Here is a 20,525-nt window from a genome sequence, read left to right as displayed (position 1 = left end):
AGATCAATGTGAGTGCACCCTATTTCGCGCATGGTCGCTCGCACGGCGGCAATGTGGATCAAGTTGCCCCCGCCCTAACCCGCATTGCACTCGTTCCCATTTATAAAAAAGAAAAGTCAATAACGTATTGCTTCTCACTCTGCATTGTTTTGTTTTGAAGCATTGGAAAGGGGCCGCATGATGCTACTCGTTAGCCCTTCTATGGAGTTTCCTCTTCATGTGTTGGCGTAAAAGGCATTCCCAAACATGTTTTTTTTTTTAAATTAGGCACAGACATGCTTTGCTCCTCCCCACATTTATGCAAATATGTTGCAAAATATTACGTGCGATGGGGGAAGTCAAAAATTTTAGTCTCTACATTGACCCATCAGGCTTGTTTTATGGAGAGCTGTGACAGCATTGAAGAAGCAAAGCACTTTCAAAATGGTGAATCCCATTAACACAGCATGTGAGGCCAGCTCTGAAACAGACAGCGACTGTAGTGACACGCAATCGCATACTGCTCATTTCTGTTTGGAGGTAGGCTATTGAGGCAATTACTGTGTTTTTCGCTGTTGGTATACTTTTATTATTATTAAAACATTTAATTTAAAACGACACCCAAGGTTACTATACACAACAGAAAATTAAATAAACATCTCCACGTTAGCTTCGGAGGTGCAGAAGGCTTTTAAGTTGTTTGCTCCCGGTTGGCACCCCGCTGCCCACTGTGTGTTGTCTGGCCACCTAACATGGAGTTGGCGCCAGTTTTGCAGTGTTCCGTGAATTATTTCCTGGTTTCGAGTTTGGCGACATTGCCACCTTTCATTGTGGTTGAACGGTGGAGGTGAGATCTTGAACCCAGGTGCTCCCCAAAATCTGGTTTGGGCCTAAAAAGTCGAATCATTACACTCAAGTTCGGGCTTCCCCCTCGCTGCCTTTAAAAAAATAAATGGGATGCTAAATAAGGTTATCAGCCAAAAACAACCCTCCTCCTCCTCCTCCCCCAGAGTCCTTGCAGATAGAATATAAAAATGTGGGTTTGTTACAGGCTCAGTCCCACAAACCAATTGGTCGGGCTCACGCTGGGACGGGCTTTGATACCTGCGGGCCTGCGTCTGGGCCTAATCTTACCTCTAGGTTCCGGTTAGTCTGAGTCACTCGTGTTTTTCCACCGAGGCTGCGGCCAACTTTTGTTGATCAGTCCCCGTTAGCGGCTATTTTTAGTTGCACCATTACTGCATACTCCAGCAACACAACACCTAGGCATTCTCCTCAAAAATGACAAAAACTTGGCTTAAACACCCGTAACCTCTTTAACCAACACGTAAAACAGTTTAGCGACTGGCTTGCTAGGGTGCAGCTGTTCTTCTGATGTCACAGACATGCTGTCTTCAAAATGCATTCTCTCAGAAAATGGGATACAGATGAAATACACAGGAGTTTGCGGTTTATAAGGGGCAGTCTTTTTCAGAGTTTGACAAGCGGTATGACTTAAACTCCGGTGAGACTTTTATTTGAAATTTTCAACACTATCATATTGAGATTTACATTTTTTTCATCAGTATACACCGGTTGAAATGTTATTTTCACACCGACCCGCAAGAGGGAGCTCTAGGCCTGTGTTGAATTGGCATTTCATTTTAAGAAAATCCGCCAAGTAGCGTTAGACTTCCATTAAAGCCCCAGCTTACCTCGAGATGACATCATCCCTGACGAAGAGTAAAATGTGACAAAATATCAATTATAGAACTAATAATAATAACACACAACACAAAATAGCAGTTGAAAGGAATTGTTTTATTGTCATTATAAAAAAGTAAATCGAAGTTGAAGGGCTTCTCTTTTTAGTGTAAGAAAGCAATTTAGAAAGCGTCCGGCTAGCCGCGCTGTATCTTCAGGTGTTCTCGAAAGGAGCCAGATCTCTGCAATGATTGAAATAAGACAGTCCCGAATGTAGCGGTTTCCCACGACCTGTGGCACAAGTCATCCGTTTCATGGCTATTGGGCCTGGCGTTGATAAGATACAGGGGTTGCTTCGGAGTAGTTAGCCTAGCAGTAAGCAGTGGGCCGGACCAGCAGCACCGCTCTTGCCTTCACCCAGAAGCCGCCTGAGTCTCTTCCCGAACCCGATAATATTCAACAGAGCACCTCTTGATGATCACCATTTCATTGCGCCTTTTCTGTTGTTTCTCAGAATCCTATAGAATTGATTAAATTATTTTCAAAACCCAGTGGTCGCTATATCTGAGCTTGTTTAAGTGGGCAGCACCCACTTGCTGTTTGACTGACAGCACACACCAGACAATCAGGGTCGCACAGACGGTCACACCGACTAAACACCGAGACCCCTCCCTAGTCTGTCCCCGCTGAACACGATGTATGACATACTGATATCAATGACGACAAAGACAAAATCAATTCATTTGAACATCCACGAAGGAGTCAACCAGCGATAACCAAAGCGCGAAGCAGCGAGGGGTTCTCTGTATTTAAATTGTATACGTCGAGTCAGTCCCCAAAAAATACACCCATTCTGGATCGGTTTCCATTAGGCAAAATTTATTTCTGAAAATAACAGCTTCCTACAGATGAGACATGCACAAAAACCAAGACCAAGCACACACAAACAACCTTCTTGCTTAACCAACGATACAAAGCTGGAGACTAAGTCTTAGTGTTCAAAAAACCTAACCGGGTTCACTTTAAAAAAAATACAAAAAGCGTCGGACTCGAGAAAGCAAGTGTGTGACGTCCCAAAAACTAAATTTGGCAAAAGAAAAAAAAATTCTTCTAGGACGAAAAAAAAAAACAAAGGACCAACTTTCGAAATGTTGTCCAAACGCAATAATCACATTCGAGTCCTTCCCCTTAAAAAATCCAAACCTGCCCTCTTGAAGACCCTTAATGTCCTCCCGACTTGCCGGTCCAAGAACGAGAACGTGAGCGAGACCTGGAAACTGACCGGGACCGAGACTGGGAGCGCTTTTCCCGCGGGTCCTTCTCGGCGTTGTTGGAGGCGCCGGCCGGATTTGGCTGGGAAGGCGATCTGGAGGCAGACCGTCCTCTGGACTCTCTTCGTGGCTTATGTCTGGAAAAACAAATACATTTCATTGTAATTTGCATGTTTACTTTTCCGTTTTTAACTCATCACAGCGCTTCCTGCTGATCTAACATAATCAAGGTTCATACACTTTTTTAATGGGCAAATTCAAGCACTTTCTGAGGACTTTCAAAGTAAATTTCTAATTTTCCAGTATCATTTAAAAGAGAAACCCAGTGCCAATCAAAAGAACGGAAGCCTAAACTTTAGTTTCAAACCCTAATTCTAGCCCCAACCTTACTTCGGAACCCTAACATCAGTTCAAAACCCCAACTTGTTTCTCAAACCCTAGCTCTTAACCCCAACCCCACACCTAAGCCTGTAGGTTAGGTAATCTCCGCAGTTTTATTTTGGGGAGACTTTAATTAATTCTATATTGGACCCCTACAATGAAGGTTAATCTGGATGCCAGTTTGTTATTTTGACTATTACACCTCACTGTTAACCGTTGTTCGGAATATTACTTCATTGACACTATCGGTCAGTCATGGTGCTGTTTTTGATTCCCACATCCTCTAGAGGGGAATCTTCTTTTGCAATCTAGGGATTTAATAAAAAGAGGGCTAATTTTAGAGCAGCTTGGAATTTCTCACAGTTTCGGTTCCTCTCAGGTTCTTGCAACATCCATTGATGTCTTTCCTTATTTTGAGTGTCTACTAAACGTTAAACTTATCAGAAAACTTCAAAAAGTGACAAAATTTAACGTGTTAGCTGCTCAAAGATACTTTCAAGCTACTTAAGGCTGACAAAAAAAAGAACTCAATCGCGCGCCATACACACACACAAAAAAATCTAACCTGTCTTCTTCCCGGCTTCGACTTCCTCGCCCATGTGTGCGTCCACGAGATCTGCAAAATATAAAATGTCGGTTACAAAATGTGGTTCATTTGGTTAAACTTCTGTCCATAGTGTCCCTGTGCGATCCATTAAATCCATTCTTCGGTGTTTTATTTACATTTAACCAAGTATTTTTGGGCCCACCCCTGCGTTACACGTTAATCAAAATGATCCCACTTGAGGGGCAACAGCTACTTGGGTCGCATTCGATCAGGTTTTCTTGCCGGACTTACTCTCGGGGGCTTTCGGATCTTCTGCGGCGGCGGTCGTAGGAGGGGCTTCGTGAGCGGCGGCGGTCGTAGCTTCGGCTGCGCGAGCGCCGGCGGCGGCCATCGCGTTCGTAGTCGTCATAGCGGGACGACCTGGATGGGGACCGCCGCTCCTTCGTCTTCATTTGGTTGGGCGCTGTAACAACACAACCCAGATATTTGTTAATCAGGTACAGTGCCATGAAGAGGTATTTGCACCCCCTCAAGATTTCCTTGGGTATTTTTTTGCAAACTTATTTTAATACCACACCAAAGAAATACAAAATGTACTTTTGAAATGCCGATTCCATTTATTAAGGCGCAAAAAATCAAAACCTGTCTGTCCCTACGTGAAAATGTAATTGCCCCCTGAGCCTAATGGGCTACCCTTGGCAGCAATAACAGAAATCAAACATTTAGCATAATTGATAATGAGTCTTTCAGAAAGCTGTGGAGGAACTTTGCTAAATAGTTTAAAATATACCATAATGGAGGGTTCAGTACATTTTCTTTTAAGTCACTTTTAGATAAGTCACTTAAATAAATTGAAAAACTATGTTTGGATAGGTCTCAAGCTACTGAACATTTTGAGTGGACAGAAGTCAAAAATATTCATGAATGACCGAGTTACCGCACGTCCAAAAATCGTACTGACATGAATTGTGTACGGTTTTTGGTTGAACTGTTATTATCACAAAAAAATAAGCATGTATTAAAAAAAGATTTCACCACATTTGACGAAATCAAAGCTCTACTTAGGTCATTTGAAATATTCACCAAGAAATTTTATGTATATACGTGTGTGTGTGTGTGTGTTACACGTTTAAATTCATGTCCAAAGAATGTAAAGTGACATGCATTGTGTGACAAAAGAAAATGCATGGCACAAGGGTTGATGCCGCAGTGTTTAAAATACAGCGACTTGTCCGAAATATACGCAAACAACAAAGGGAGAAGAACAGAACTAAGTGCAACTCACTCTTTCGGTCTCCCTGGGCGAACTGGATCTCGATCTGGCGTCCGCACACCCATTTTCTGTCCAGGCTGTGAAGGGCGTCCTCGGCATCACGCACGTCTTCAAACATGCTGAGCAGTTAAGGCTATTTTTTTTAAACACTCCATTGAGAGGAAGGCCACAAAATCTCAAACATTTTGTAATGGATAGGGCAGTCAAGATTTAGGAATTTCTGGAGAATTAATTGTCACAAAAATAATCAAAGATTACGAATATAGTCACATTTTCCCCCTTTACATTAAACACTACTATAGCTTACCATTACATATACTGTACACCTAAACAAATAAGGGCAAGTTCATGGTCAAGGTGTAATCAATAAATCATTATAAACTAACATTATGTTCATTTTGTCAAAACAACTGCCAAAATTAAGGATTTCAGCCTGTAAGGTTAAAAGCTTTTAAATAACTATGCACAGTTGAGGGAACAGGTCCTAAGTTCTTTGACTCAACTTTTCAGTCATCAAGTGAAAGATAAGGTGCACATTTGAGAAAAAAATACACATTTCAACACACGTCTCTTTGCTTCGCTCCAGGTTTGAAGATGTTAACACATTTAAAGTGAATGCAGCTCACAGCAGCAGACAATTGCTTACTTTCGTTGCATTAAGTTCTTGAGTTTGAAAACAAAGACTGGTACACAGTAAAAGGAGGTATGTAACTAACATACAGTTTATCTTGGAAACTGTAAAAAGCTTTGTTAACATGACATCAAATTGAATACGAACTTGAAATCAACTTAAAATTGCACAGGGCAACCAAAAACATATTGGCCTTTTGGCTAAGAGTAATAGTTCTGTGAGACAATGGAGTTTTTTTTAGTTGCTAGAAAATGAAAATGGAAATTTTACACGGGCAAAAAGAATAGACTACTGTAAAATGAAAAAAAAAAAATAATAACAAGGGCCTTACTGGCCTTAAACTCAACTGTGTGAATATCCCTGATTTTCTGCCATTATTCACAGAAAAAAGGACGGTGATCGCGAAAGTGAAAACTAGTCGTGATTACATGGATAGGTCATATTCGCGACAGCCCTAGTAATGGAAACATACCTCCATTTAATCGTAACTCGGTGAGTAAAGTTTAAGTTAATGCGGCCAGAAGCACACGAGACATACAATAAGGTGATTATCAGACAATGGAGACAAGAGACAAATCAAATGACATGAAAAGCTGATTGAGTGAGTTGCAATGACATTGCGATCAAGACTGATTTGTGGAAAACGTGTTGGGAGAGGATACAAAATTATTCCGACTTGTTACCTTTTGCTTGACTTCATCTTGCTCTTTACACTCTTTAATCGATTCCCACATAGCGATTTGGCTCGGGTCTCCTGCTTGACTCTTTAAAACGTTCTTTTTCTTTAGCCCGCTCTGCGCCACTGCCGAACTTTGCCAACTTTTTCCTCTTCATGCTTTACTTGCGCCCAAACTTTTTGCCCTCCCTTTGGTCTTTGCCTTGTCTTTACGGCTATGCTACACGGGTCTTTGTTACTCTGTGTGGCCGCTTGCACAAGGGGATTCTTTAACAATTTCTGAAGCGATAACAGAAAAATAATCACTGTTAGATGGGTTGTAATGACAGGTTTTTAAAAAAAGCAACATCACAAACCACAAATCTGCTCTGCTACTAAAGAGAAACAGGGTTATTTGTTAGGCACACAGCAATACTTTTGGGAAAGGATATTGTATGTATGCAAATCCTCTTGGTTGACGTGTATAGAAGTCAAGTGGGATGTAGACATCTACTACTGGCCCATAGCGGCCAAACTCACGCCGCAAATCCTCAGGCCTGAACACCGTAAATATACAAGTGTAACTCAATCGTGCAGCGCTCCTTGAGTGAGCTTATTAAAAGGGCCAGTTCACCATAGCATACATGAACAACTGGGTGACATGTTTTGGACAACTCAGAGTCCGTTTTACCTGTGGTATCTATGACACGGTAAATTGCTTGAAAAAGGGGGAAAGACTGAGCAGTGTTTCCCATACCATATAAACACTGGTATGTCGCCAGGATTTTATTGGTCTTCGCCAGGGCCTCAAGCTTGTGTTAAAAATGTTTTTGGGGTCCTCTTGCTCACCTTTGGAGAACTGGTTGAACGCTCAGGTCTGCCGCGCAAGCACATTGGGCACAGGAACGGTTTAAAAGAGATTGCAACACAGAGGACAGAATGAAAATTTTAAAAATGAGTCAAATCAGGAAAATGATCCTTATTTGGACTTGTTAATTATATTAGTGGCACTGAAACAGTGCATTGCCTATCACCGAGAGAAGAATGAATCAGTCCCTCAAAGCTTAGCACTTTGTGCTCCTAAATACCGATATTCAGCAAAGGGTAAAATTTTTGTTATTGTTAGACACATTTTAATGAACAATTTTACGTGTTTTCAGAGGTTCTGTGCTGTTTCAGTCAATATCGGTTAGAAATTGAATTGTAAATTGTTTTATTTAAGCTTTTTTAATGGCACTGAAAAGTTAATATTTCAAATTTTCATTTTGATGTGTAGTTGTTTTTGAGGTATTTTGTTTTGCTTAAATTTACAGTTGCTGGCTATAAAAAAAGTTGGGAATTAGTTGAAAGTTCAACGTAGAGTGAAAAAAGTAAAGGCTGGCATAATATAGTAGTATAATACATATTGTACTCATTCATTTCATGCATACTGTCACATTATTGATAGTATATCGGTTAAAGCAACAAGGAGAAAAATCTGAAGAGCCATTTGGAAGCTGAGCTAAACGAGAAGGTTTTCTTAAAAGACCTGGAATTCCCATCACATTTTACAATAACATTGCTGTCATCTTATACGTTCTACCCATGTTTTATACCTTTTTCGACCATTTCAAATTGTGTACGCAGTATGGGAAACACAGCTGAGTAAGTAACAAGTGTTAGGACATTAGAGGGTCCTATTGTGAACTCAGACTCATGTTTAACATTAGCCTTAACTGTGACTTTGGAAGAGTGTCAACATTGTTGAAATGTTATTAGTTACAAAGCACAAATGCATGTTAGATTACGCTTTAATGTAACGTAAAAAAAAAAACGTCTTGAAAAACTCCAGTGCTATCCATGTCACCCAGCTTAGAATGTTCATTTGAGGTGAACGGGCCCTTTTTGTTCAATGGCAAGTATAAAACAACAGCTACGTTGTTTTACAAGTTGCCAAGACAATAAAATGACATATGCAGGAAACAGTACAGTTGAAACCAAAATGACGAGACATACTTTTGTCCGTCTACGCCAGAGGTGGGAAAACTACTGTTTGCGGGCCACACGCTGCCTGTCAGGCTTTTTAATCCGACCTGCCGCATGCTAAGAATATAATGATAATGTGTATGCAATTATTAAATAAGTACTACTAATAAAAATGTGTTGGTTCGGTGCCTTTCTTATTTATCTCCAGTGTCCCCAGCAATTTAATAGAGGACACTTTGACAACACTTTGCTTGCCATTTTTTTTTATCAGGTTCTTATCTTACCTATCAAGATATTTATCAAATTACATGAAAAAAAACACTTCTGAACTAGCTGTATAGCATGGAGTTTATCGATCTATTATCAAATTTAGTGCTTAAAAGGGGACTACAATCTTTCGAAATCAACGATTAAATGGTATATTGCATCCATCCTGCACCGCTTTCCTCACGCTGAGGTTTTGAGTTTTTCCTTGCCCTCATGTTGGTTTAAGTTTAGGGGATGGTGTAATTGTAACCTGTGCAGTCCTTTGAAACATTTTAGTGATTAAGGGCTGTGCGGATAAATGTGACATGACTTGACTTTGCAACGAGATTAAACATGTAACTTATTCATCGCTGATATTATAAAAAGACTTTTTGGTCAATGTTAAAAATGAGACAAGTCTTATCAAAACAACAGACAATATGAAAACAATTGGATACATTATCGTTTTTCCCCAACTATTGCCAGCCGACCTTTCTTCCAAATGATTTAACCCAATGCTGATGTCCTTCAAAATACAATTCATGATCAGATACACCCCAAATGTAGTTGTTTCTGTCATCATGCTTTTTAGCATTTATCAGTGTTTCTTATACCAAAGAAATTTTCTGGTGGTCCACCAGTGTTTAGGTGGTCCCATATGGGTCTCTTAAGCTTGTACTATTAAAAAATATTAATATCAATTCATAAACACAGCTTATTTGATAGTGTTCAATCCGCACCTATGTACAACATGCCACCCAATTATTTATTTACAATGTTTAAAATCTTGTCTTATTTTTCCTCACCCCAAACTTTGTAGATGGATGCAACAAGAATCAAACCCGGGTCGCAGCAGAAGCGCACCGAATTTTAATCACCACACCACCAGTGTTAAGGATGACACGCGAAAAGGCAGTCATTTTGATCACGTTATCACACACTTTTTGAGTTATGGTACCTGCGACGGATGTTATTTTTGCCGTACGTTTCTAATGTTAAAATGAAAATCAATTTGTTACTTACAATGCTAAAAATTGAAGGGCATACGCCGATCATAGATCTAGCTTCTTGATTTTACACTTAATTCCACCAGATCGATGCATTTTGATTTGGAATTTCACATTTTCTTCCTCCAGGTCGTCCACCCACAGGGGTCTTACTAAATTATATCGAAAAAACTGTTATATTTATATCTTTCAAGACGACTTCGTCTCCTCCATTCTCCAACATTCGTCTCTGATACCGTGCATAAAAAGAATATGATAATGAGATCAAATCTAACGTGCGTTATGCGTGTAGTACCCCCGCCCACGTTAACAACATGGATTTTAATTCAAACGCCTGATTCAATCTCCAGAATTTCACGATACACCTCGAATCTATACAATTCACGTTAAGGGAAAATGTGTAATATTTTGTGCCTCGCAGTGTTAAAAACAACTTACATTCAGTAAAAAAAAACCTTGACTAAAATACTAAGCAAAAATGCAAATTGTAACACTAATGGTGTTTAAAAAAAAAAAAACATACGTGGAGAAATTAGTCTTTCTTTTACATATTGGAATCCCGATCAAAAGTTGCCACGTTTGTCTGGCATCTTGCTGCTACGCTGGTTCCTACAGCACGTTACATTCATGACTATTTAAGTCGTTTTAATGCCTTTTGAAATCAAATGAAGAAAAAAAAAACAAGTCAACCAAAAATAAAAAAGCAATTGAAACAAAATAGACAAAAAAGAAAAAAACAACGATTCAAGATTAGAAGCAATTTTAAACAAAGGTTGTATTTTGGTCCAGTTGAAAATAACGGTCTACAAATTTTTAGTCAGGGGAAAAATAAATAAAAAGTATATTTACGTTGCATTATATCTTCAGTCAAAACGGGCAGATAATGAAAAAAAACTAGTCATGAACCATTTCTATCGTGATGTATGACATTTTACTTTACCAAATCTTTATAGTTCAAACAAATATAAATGTTTTTACTTATGTGATCACATTAAAACTTTCGTAAATCGGATTAAATACATTCTAATGCCAACTAAGGCCTTATTTTTAGAGTAACGAATACAATCAATGCCTTTAAAACATTTCAAGGATGCGCGGGAAACATTAGGAAATACAGCGCCATCTGGTGGGCCAATATTACACACTGGGGCTTTAAAGGGGTGAATTCGTTCTAAAGCTATCTTCGTGCCTGTGTTTATGACGAATCTGTAGCACATTCTGAAATTTTTACGTCTGCAAACGTGACAAGTTGATTCGTTTGTTTTCGCTACATACGCCATTAAAATGAACATAACACCCTTAATAAAGAAAACTCGATACTATATCCATAATTCGATTAACAATTAGTATATTTCCTGAACTGGTAAATAAACGACCCATTCAATTGCGAAGCCCTCTGTTAGCATGCTGCTAGGATAGCGTGGATATCACGTTTCTCTACTAATGTGAGAATGGAAGGTCCCGAAAACTCACCTGGATTCGTCGGAAATGTTTCTGACGAACAAAGACGAGTTTGGAGGGCGCATATAGCGAGCCATTGATTGACTTTCGAGTGGAAGCTCGGCGGGTAAGAAACGAAAAATGTGCTCCTGATTGAGCAATGTGGAGCCGGAAAGACAAAATGTCTTCCCTCCTTTGCAGTTGGTAGCTGCGGCTTCAATAAGCCCGAAGCGCACTACAGCGCCCTCTAGAGCAGGGGTTGTTAAACACATTTAAGCTCAGGAGCCTCATGGGAGAAAAAACACTCGTAGGGACAAGGCTATTAGTGAGGAAGAAAGAACGAAAGAGAGAAAAAGGGGGGCTAGAAAGAGTAAGAAAAGATAACAAGAAAGAGGGGTACTCAAAAAATAAAAGACAGACATACAGAGCAAGTGATAATGGAAAAAGAAAGAGACAGAAAAACAAAAAGATAGAAAGAGAACGAAAGAAAAACAGAAAGCAGGTTTCCAGTTTCGTTCCCGTCTATTTTTGTCCTGTTCGTTATTAGAATAGAATAGAATAGAATATACCTTTATTGTCATTGTTACAAAATGGGTTAACATATTGTGACCATGAAATTGGGCATGACACTCCAGTTTTCACACATTCACAGCGAGGTAAAAGCCAAGAAGATAAGGGAACAGAGAAGATAAGGTTATAAAACAAGGAGGATAAGGTTATAGTTATAATTTACACAATATTTACACAAGAAATGTCGGCATGTAGGATGTTACATACAGTTTGGTATCGTAATACAGTTGGTATCTTAAGGGTTTGTGCATTATGCATTTGGTGCAAAAATAGTCATCATAGTGCAAAAAATAGTCAACATATGCATTTGGTGCAAAAAATAGTCATCATAGTGCAAAAAAAAAGGTCATCATTGTGCAAGGTGAGCAGTAAACATAGTGCAGTCAACATGTGCAAGAAACATGAGTACCATTTTACGTTCGTATGAGGTAGTGTTTTTGCAAGAGTTTTTCAGTTTTTTGTGCGGTGTCTGTTTAGCGTGGTAATGGCTCTGGAGAAGAAACTGTCTCTGAGTCTGTTTGTTTTTGTTTTGTGTGACCTGTAGCGCTTGCCAGAAGGCAGCAGGTCGAAGAAAGAGGTGGTGGCCGGGGTGAGAAAAGTCTTTTGATGATGTTTTCTGCTCTGCTGAGGATGCGAGAGCAGGCAATGTCCTCCAGACTGGGCAGAGAGCAATCAACGATTTTTTGGGCTGTTTTGATGACCCTCTGGAGCGTTTTCCTGTCTGCTGCTTTGCACCCAGTATACCAAACAGTACGTTAGAATGCTCTCCGCTGTGGCTTTGTAAAAGGACACCTGCAGCTGCTGTTTTAGATGTTTTTTCCTGAGCACTCTCAGGAAATGCAGTCACTGCTGGGCCTTCCCTACCACGGCCTGGTGTTTGCAGACCAGGAGAGGTCGTCAGAGATGTGCACACCCAGAAATTTGAAGGAGTGGACTCTCTCTACACAGTCTCCTTTTATGATGAGTGGTGCTGGATTCCTGCCATTCCTTCTGAAGTCCAGTATCAGTTCTTTCGTTTTTTTGTGGTGTTCAGTATGAGCTGGTTTTCCGAACACCACGTTGACTGTGACTCCACCTCATCCCTGCACGCCGCCTCGTCCCCTTCAGAGATGAGGCCGATCAAGGTGGTATCGTCAGCGAACTTAATGATTGTGTTTGTGGGGTGGATCGGTGAGCAGTCGGAGCTGTAGAGGGTGAAAAACAGGGGGCTCAGTGCACAACCTTGGGGGGAGCCAGTGTTCAGTGTTAGGGTGGGAGAGACGAGGTTACCGAGTTTCACGGACTGTGGGCGGTTTGAGAGGAATTCTCTCCAGTTTTCGTTCTTTTCTAGTTTGTCCTGTTTAATTTTGATATCCTGTTTCAATATCAATCCTGTCTGTCCTGTCCTGTCCGGTATCGACCCCTTCTGTCCAATATCTGCTCTGGCAATTGGTACCGATCTGGTCACTCTCTGGCTTCCTGTCTTTCCACGCCAGACCGCTACCTAACGTGCATGACTCCCTATTTCCCGGAAAATAAAAGCTCGGGTGAGAAACGTCACGCATTTGGGTCCCGATTCTTGACAGTAAGAATGAGAAAGATTAAAGTCATTATTTGTATAGCTCTTACTCTCAAGAATTCTTAAAGGGTTTACAGACTATAGACTACTTTTAATAATACAATAACAAAAGGGGAAAAGACCAATAGGAAGATAAAATATTACCTACAGAGGATGCAACCCCAGATATAAGCCAAGACATAAATATCTTGATTAATATCCGAATCTTGTACCGGAGGCAAATCTTCTTTATCTATTTGTAGAAAAAGGAGAGACAAGGAAAGAGAGGATCAAAGAAAAGAGAGGCAAAAGCGAAATAGAGAGAGAGAGAGCGATACAAGGAGAAGTAAAGGGAAATAAAACAGGAAGGAAGAAAGAAAGGGACATAGAGAGTGGGAGAGAAAGGAAAACAAAGAAAGAAAAAGAAAAAAAGAGAAAACGGGAGTGATAATGAGAAAGAAAGAAAAGAGGGAAAGAAAGCGAGAGAGAGAGAGAGAGAGAGAGAGAGAGAGAGAGAGAGAGAGAGAGAGAGAGAGAGAGAGAGAGAGAGAGAGAGAGAGAGGGAAAAGAAATACATACACCTAGATTGGGAGCAGTGCCTGACTTTGGCGACATCAAGTGGACATACCTAAATCTGCAGTTCGTTGTTTAGCTATACGGGGCGTATAGTTGTCACCCCTGCTCGAGAGCCTTGGCTCATTTTGTGCTTGATGACAACATGCAAACATTTCATTTAAATGCAAAACACATACATAATATATTTCTAGGTTTTGCCTACAGTTAAACAATGCCAACCTTCTTGAAAATACTCGTTTCCAGGAAAACATTGAGGAAAAACGTTTTGGGAAAGGATGCATTTCAAGCAAAACTTTCACATCTGTGTCTTTTTTTCTTCAGTTATGATACTTTCAAAATGTATATAAGAATACCGAACTTATGCATGAACTTTGCAAACAATTTTCAATGCCCGATGTTTCCGGTTCTGTGATCATATGATTTCCTTCACCATGACGATTGAATTCCTTTGGACGTGCACAAAACATCATCCCTCCCTGCACAGACAATGACAAAGGGAGATTGTCATAATTTTTTAAGAGTATGCGTACATTCTCACCACACTGCTTCACTATGCCTACTCGCCATGTGGCACCGCCTACACCCTTCGATTGCCAGATACGGGAAGCAGCACTAGGATGTGGGGGCTCCCTCGATGTGTGGACAACGATCTGATCCTAACCACTCCTGCCATTCGATTGTGTAATAATCAAACCGTAAACATTAATTTTAAGGGTTTGTTAGTAATTAAAAAAAGTTCAAGTGTGCAAACTGTATTTTTTTTCTTCTTTTTTTTTCTTCTGAGTCCCCCTCAACCCACCCCCCTCTAATTTTAGACAAATTCTTGATACTCGAAATGGAAGAAAGCAGCCAACAAACTGTTTATTAAGTTATTTTTATTAGTGAATGTAGTTTTTTGGGGGCTGTTGTTAAATGATGACTTCAGACTCGCTTGCTTCGGCTGATGTAAGTCACAGAGCCGGATGTGACTGTCTGTTGAGAGAGAAAAAATACATTTATAGGTTTAGAATACGCTTCTTTATCCTCGCAATCCCAAGATTCTACAGTAGGTGTGTCAAACTCGTTCGAGCACAGGGGCCACATAGTAGATTAAAGAGAGAAAGAGAGATAAAGAAAGACGGGGGAAGAACAAGAGAGAGAGAGAAAGAGACACACAAGTTTTAAACAAGTGTCCCGCAGGCAGATCAAGCCCGCCAAGGTTTTTAATTCGGCCGTTGAAACAACAACCAGAGAAGCACAAAAGAAAAATCTACTGCAGTTTGAAATATTTCCAATTGATGTTCACAAAGGCAAGCGCCACTCACCAAGCAACTGGAGTTATATTACTCTCTCTCTCTTCTCTCTCTTTTTCTTCCTTTATCTCCTCTTCTATACCGTTCTTTCTCATCTATCTTTTCTATCTTTCTCATTATTGTCTTTTATTTTTCTCTCTTCATTCTTGCTTTCTTTATTCCTTTTCTCTTTCTATTAAAGGATTTTATACATTTTGACCATAAAGGATTTTATTCAAATGACTCAGTTTAATGCAAGATTTTCAGTGAGTGGGCTTTAGTTCAATGACAGGGCAGGCTGTTCAAAATGCATAATATTTTGTCTAGTACTGTTGATAACAGGACGCGTGAGTGTGCTGACACAAAATGTTCCAGACATCAAGGCGCTCGTGGATGAGATTATGAAGCCCCACTTTGGGCTTCCTTGGCACGCCCATGGGAGGAGCCAGCACACCATCTTGCGGGGAGTGGGCTAATAAGAGAAAGCTAAAGGACTTCAGAAGAAGACTTCCCACAGAGTCCAACGTCACTTCGGCCGTCTTCGACGGAGTACACTTAAATTGTGAGGAAAATAAATCTGCCCCTGTGTGAAATGTCGACTTTCCTGTTCATTTTTCCCTCAAGAAACAAGTGTGCATATATTGTTGGGTGAATGTAGGTTGTGTTTGGTTAATGGAGTCAGATAACTAATTCGAACAATTTGGTAAACGCTACATTTTGATATTTAATTCTAACATATCACTGTCTCTCTTTCTCCGTCCCTCTCTCTCTTTCACTTGGTCATTTTCTACCTCTCTCTCTCCCCCTCTCTTGTTCTATCTCTCTCTTGTTCACTCTCCCTCGGTCTCTCTTTAATCTACTATTCCAGCCCCCGTGAGATTTTTTGTTTCTACCATGTGGCCCCCGAGCTCAAATGAGTTTAAGAAACCAATCATTTTCAAGGATTTCAAGTACCTGTACGAATCCCTGGAAACAATATCTTTAAAAAAACCTTTACTGACCTCAACCATGTCCTCCCCACGAATTTCTCGGACTGAAGTGAATTTATCAGCCTCTGTAATCAGCTTCCCGTCCTCCTCCCTGACGACGCACTGTAAAATGGACAATATCGGTCCCCGAACGGTGAGGGCGGACGTTGCCGCACTTACTTTAATCTTCCGGCCGACCATGGACGGAATTTCCGTCTCCTCGCCCACGTGAAAAGAGTGCGACTTGTTGATCTTGGGGGTCTTGAAGGTGTAAGTCCAAACGTGGCCCTGGCGTTCCAACGTAATCAATGGCCTGACGTCCTTACGCATCTTAATAACCATTGGGGGCGCACCTAGGACACAGAAGACTTAGCTGAAGGACACAACCACAAGATTTTGAACTTTCAGATGGTGTTAAAATGTGAAAGTTGTTTTTTATTTTGAGCTCAATTTTAGTCCCAATATCCAAAATATTACCAAAATTGGGATTTATCATGAGTCCATTTGGAGACTAAAATCCTGAAACGGGTACAAACAGCCCTCATATGTAATTTTCTAGATATATTGTTTGGAAAAGATTAACCGCAATATCTGAAGATTCCAAGGAGAAAACAAAAAAATAAACCTGGGGACTAGAAGTTGAAAAGCAGCTGTTCAGTCATACTTTTCCGCATTTTTTCTAGAAAAATACTGAGTCCGTGTTTTCTGGCATTTTTCACATTTAGGGCCACCTACCTAAATGCCTGTGTAAGATATTGGTCATATACAAACTCCTTTTCTTGGGTGGACAGACACACACAAAAAACGAATTTATATATATATATATATATATATATATATATATATATATATATATATAGGCAGCACGGCGGCGCAGTGGTTAGCGCTTGTGCGGCACAGTTCATGTCATGGGAACCTGTCGTGGGTTCAAATCCAGCTCCAGACATCCTGTGCGGAGTTTGCATGTTCTCCCCGTGCTTGCGTGGGTTTCCTCCGGGCACTCCGGTTTCCTCCCACGTTCCAAAAACATGCATTTCAGGTGAATTGGCCGGTCCAAATTGTCCCTAGGTGTGAATGAGCGAATGAGTTGTCTGTCCCTGTGTGCCCTGCGATTGGCTGGCAACCAGTTCAGGGTGTCCCCTGCCCACTGCCCGGAGATGGCTGGGATGGGCTCCAGCCCCCCCGCGACCCTAATGAGGATAAGCGGTACGGCTGATGAGATGATGAGATGAGATATATACAGGCACCCATCCATCTCCGGGCCTACAATGTAGACTTCTCGAGGAACAACCTGAAACAGAAGCTGCTGGTGTCTTCCAAACAAAGCCATATTGGAAAGCAAGAGAGTCATCAAAACAACCCTGATAATCAATGGCTGCTCTCTGCCTAGTCTATAGGACATTGCAATACTGTAGCAGAGTCATCAATTATAATAAAAGAAACCCACCCCGGCCTTTATCCCTTGACCTGTTACTATCTGCTAGGCACTACAGTTCCCTTAAAACAAGAACAAACAGGCTCAAAGACAGCTTCTCTTTCAGGGCCATCACCACCATAAACGAGGGCACGAAACTGTGAAAACCTATCTTGCGACTTTTTCTTTGTTTGCTGCTAAATGTTATTGGAGAAAATTGTCCAAATATAAACCTTGTGATTTATTTTGGAGTTGTTGCTGCCATTAAATGTTACTGCACTTCTTTTCATTGCACTATTATTACGATGCACTCTTCTTCACTGCACTATCATCATAACGTTGGCGTTTTTTTTAAGCACTACGTTCTGCCTTTTAACCTGATTTTTATCATGATAGTCTTGATTACAAGTTTATGGCCATGTCTTGTCTCGTTTCACAACATGCATATCAACAAAGTTGGGTAGGGTTACTTTGACTTGACTACTTTCAATTACTTATGGATTACTCCAATACCAAATATGCTAATAGAAGACAAAAGAAACTAAATATGAATACAATTATGACTCACAACACGTGGTAAGCCTTCTCTCCTGGCTTTGATCTCTTTGATCTCCGGCAAAAACTAACATAAAATGCGACAGAAACAAAATTAAAATAATCCAAACAGCTTGCCAACATCATGTATTCCGTTACTCCCCAAGTCTGCACAAAGTTTAGTAATTTTATTCATATTTAGTTTATTTTGTCTTTTATTAGCATATTTGGTATTGGAGTAATCCAAAAGAAATTGAAAGTAATCAAGTTAAAGTAACCCTACCCAACCCTGCATATCAATAACAATAAAGACAATTTAATTTAATTCAATTCAATTAAGAACATAAGTAAAAGGTGCTAATTACTTAAAAGTATGAAAAGGAACAAAAGGTGAAGAGAAAATGAGCAGGAAAAAACGGAAAATCAACCCAAATACTAACCTAAAAATGAAAATTGCCTGAAATTCGACGAGAAAAAACACACACACACTCACAAAAAAAAATGCCCTGAACCCCCCCAAATGAAACGAACACAAAACACCACAAAACCATAAACGATCATTCGGTGAACTGCGATTGGCTGCGTGTTTGAGATCCCTGGCTTACATCATTGCAAATTTTGAAAGTATTGTCTATGTATATATTAGATGTTTTACCCATTGCCTTCATGAGCTCCTCCAAATTTTCCTCGGAGTAAACCTGCCAGGTGCCGCTCAATTCCATTGCTGCTCCTGTTGTCTCCGATTTGTGTTTGTGGCTCATGAAGTTGCCGCGCTGCAGGTTGGCATCTTGGGGAGTTGCAACTCCCTGTTGTTCTGTTAAAGCACAACTCCATAAGGAGCACAACACTCAGATGTAAACCAGTTTTTTTCATCACGTCGTTACTAGAAGAAAAATATTTTGTCTGTTTCATGCGGGGGAGCAAACCCCGACCCCCAAAACACAGTCTGGCGAGGGATGGGCCCTGCCAGGCTGCGCGTGCCCAAGACACACCACAGGAAGTATGCCCCAGTGACGGATTAAGAGATCAGTGATAAAGTTGTGGAAAAGTTGAAAGCAGGAATGGGATACAAGAAGATTATGCAATATTTACACATCTCCTTGTGTGAGCAGAAAATATCAAAATGGAGTTAGCATGAAAACCACTGCAAACCTTACAAAGACCAGGACGTCCCTCTAAACTTTAGACCCAAACAAGAAAAAAACTAATCAGAGAAGCTACCAAGAGGTCCATGGTCACATTGGGTGACCCGCAGGCATACACCGCTGAGGTGGGACCATCTGTGCATAAGACAAACTACAAGTTGTACCCTGGATAAATCCGCCCTTTATGGAAGAGTGGCAAGAAGAAAGCATTTTCTGAAGGAATACCATAAAAAGGCCTGTTTGGCATATGCCAAAAGCCGCATGGGAAACACTAATATCGCGTGGAATGCGATGCTCTGGTCAGATGAGACCAAAATGGAACTTTTTGGGCTGAATGCAAAGTGTTACGTTTGGAGTATAAGTTATGCTTCATTCAAGGAAAGTTGGAAGTTGGGGTATCCAACCTGCGACCAGGGGAAAAGATATGTACCTTGACTTCCTGACTAGGACCTCCCACTTTGAGTGTCATTCCAATGATTTCATTTTGGTTGGAGGTTGGGAAACCCGACTTCCCACTTTTCTTGAAACGCTTTTCTGGTACAATCAGAGTGGAATAATTCTGATTTCCCAATTTCCTGGAATTTTTTGAAATGCAGCATAACGCCTGGTTTTCATCTTTGCAACTTTTAAAACAATACATCACCCTGAAAACACCAAACACACTGTCAAACATGCTCTACTTTCGCAAGACACTGTGTATAAAAAGAAACAAGACACCACTTTCAGACGTACAAACTTTATTTTCACTCCACTCTTGCTTAACTTATTCACTGCCATTGGCGAAAATAGACATCCAAGATCCATTTTTACAAGTTGGGCGAGAATATCTTCAACTAACAATTTCAATTCAAACGTTTTGGGGCCTGAAAATATAAAAATACATCGGCCGACGCATATAGTGGCTCAACATTCTTGCAAGCAGCATGCGTGCAAAACATGTAAGGCAGCTTAAAAGGACAGTGTGTAATATTTAGTGCCTCCTAGTGGTACGAAAAAAATCTTCATGTCAGTAAAAAATTGATTTGAATAATAGCAGTGTCTGAAATAACGTCTGCCCAGACGCCCATTTGCTTTATTCCAAAATTGAAATCTTCGTTTGGTTTGGAAATTTCAGTGTGTTTGGCAATTTGCATACTTGGCAGCCAATCAGAAGCCTGCATGGAATAACTTTGTGCTTCCGGACTCTACGTTATAAGGTCGTGCATTTGCATATCATTTTCCAAAGTAGACGCACAGAGAACGCAAGAACAATGGAGAAGTGGTTAGGAATCAAGCCAAAACTTCAGCCCCAGAAGAAAGATTCAAAAGAAGCTAACAAGATTGATGACGCTACAAAACGTAAAGGTACATTAAAAGCATTGTGGAAAGAGGAGTTCACGTGGCTTTGTAGCAGATGACGCAACGCAAACATTGCATGAATGAAGATCAGTAA

The 20,525-nt window shown here is 40.4% G+C and overlaps 2 protein-coding genes across 5 annotated transcripts; both read right to left on the bottom strand.

Annotated features, from left to right (window-relative positions):
* Positions 1-2,520: 2,520 nt before the first annotated feature.
* On the bottom strand, positions 2,521-11,305 carry LOC148371392 (serine/arginine-rich splicing factor 10-like). Of its 4 annotated transcripts, none has more exons than XM_088329448.1 (6): positions 11,112-11,305; positions 6,449-6,720; positions 5,147-5,267; positions 4,153-4,324; positions 3,880-3,930; positions 2,521-3,070 (listed from the first exon to the last, which is right to left on the bottom strand). In XM_088329448.1, the coding sequence occupies exons 3-6, from the start codon at positions 5,250-5,252 to the stop codon at positions 2,884-2,886; spliced, it is 516 nt and encodes a 171-aa protein (XP_088185574.1). In that variant the 5' UTR covers positions 5,253-5,267; positions 6,449-6,720; positions 11,112-11,305; the 3' UTR covers positions 2,521-2,883. The 4 variants fall into 4 exon arrangements, with proteins under 4 accessions (XP_088185574.1, XP_088185572.1, XP_088185571.1 ...); XM_088329446.1 differs by having other exon boundaries at positions 5,147-5,253; XM_088329445.1 differs by lacking the exon at positions 6,449-6,720 and adding an exon at positions 6,873-6,977 and having other exon boundaries at positions 5,147-5,250; positions 11,112-11,304.
* A 3,292-nt stretch (positions 11,306-14,597) lies between these two features.
* Positions 14,598-18,720, bottom strand: LOC148371391 (fatty acid-binding protein, liver-like). Its single transcript, XM_088327850.1, has 4 exons — positions 18,604-18,720; positions 16,181-16,353; positions 16,034-16,123; positions 14,598-14,733 (listed from the first exon to the last, which is right to left on the bottom strand). The coding sequence occupies exons 1-4, from the start codon at positions 18,707-18,709 to the stop codon at positions 14,683-14,685; spliced, it is 420 nt and encodes a 139-aa protein (XP_088183976.1). The 5' UTR covers positions 18,710-18,720; the 3' UTR covers positions 14,598-14,682.
* Positions 18,721-20,525: the final 1,805 nt, after the last annotated feature.

This window comes from Urocampus carinirostris, chromosome 2 (assembly GCF_059441175.1).
Source record: "Urocampus carinirostris isolate Australia breed hairy pipefish chromosome 2, RoL_Ucar_1.0, whole genome shotgun sequence".
NCBI classification, from domain to species: domain Eukaryota; kingdom Metazoa; phylum Chordata; class Actinopteri; order Syngnathiformes; family Syngnathidae; genus Urocampus; species Urocampus carinirostris.
Note: the sequence above shows the minus strand (reverse complement) of the source record. Positions and strands in the feature narration are given on the sequence as shown.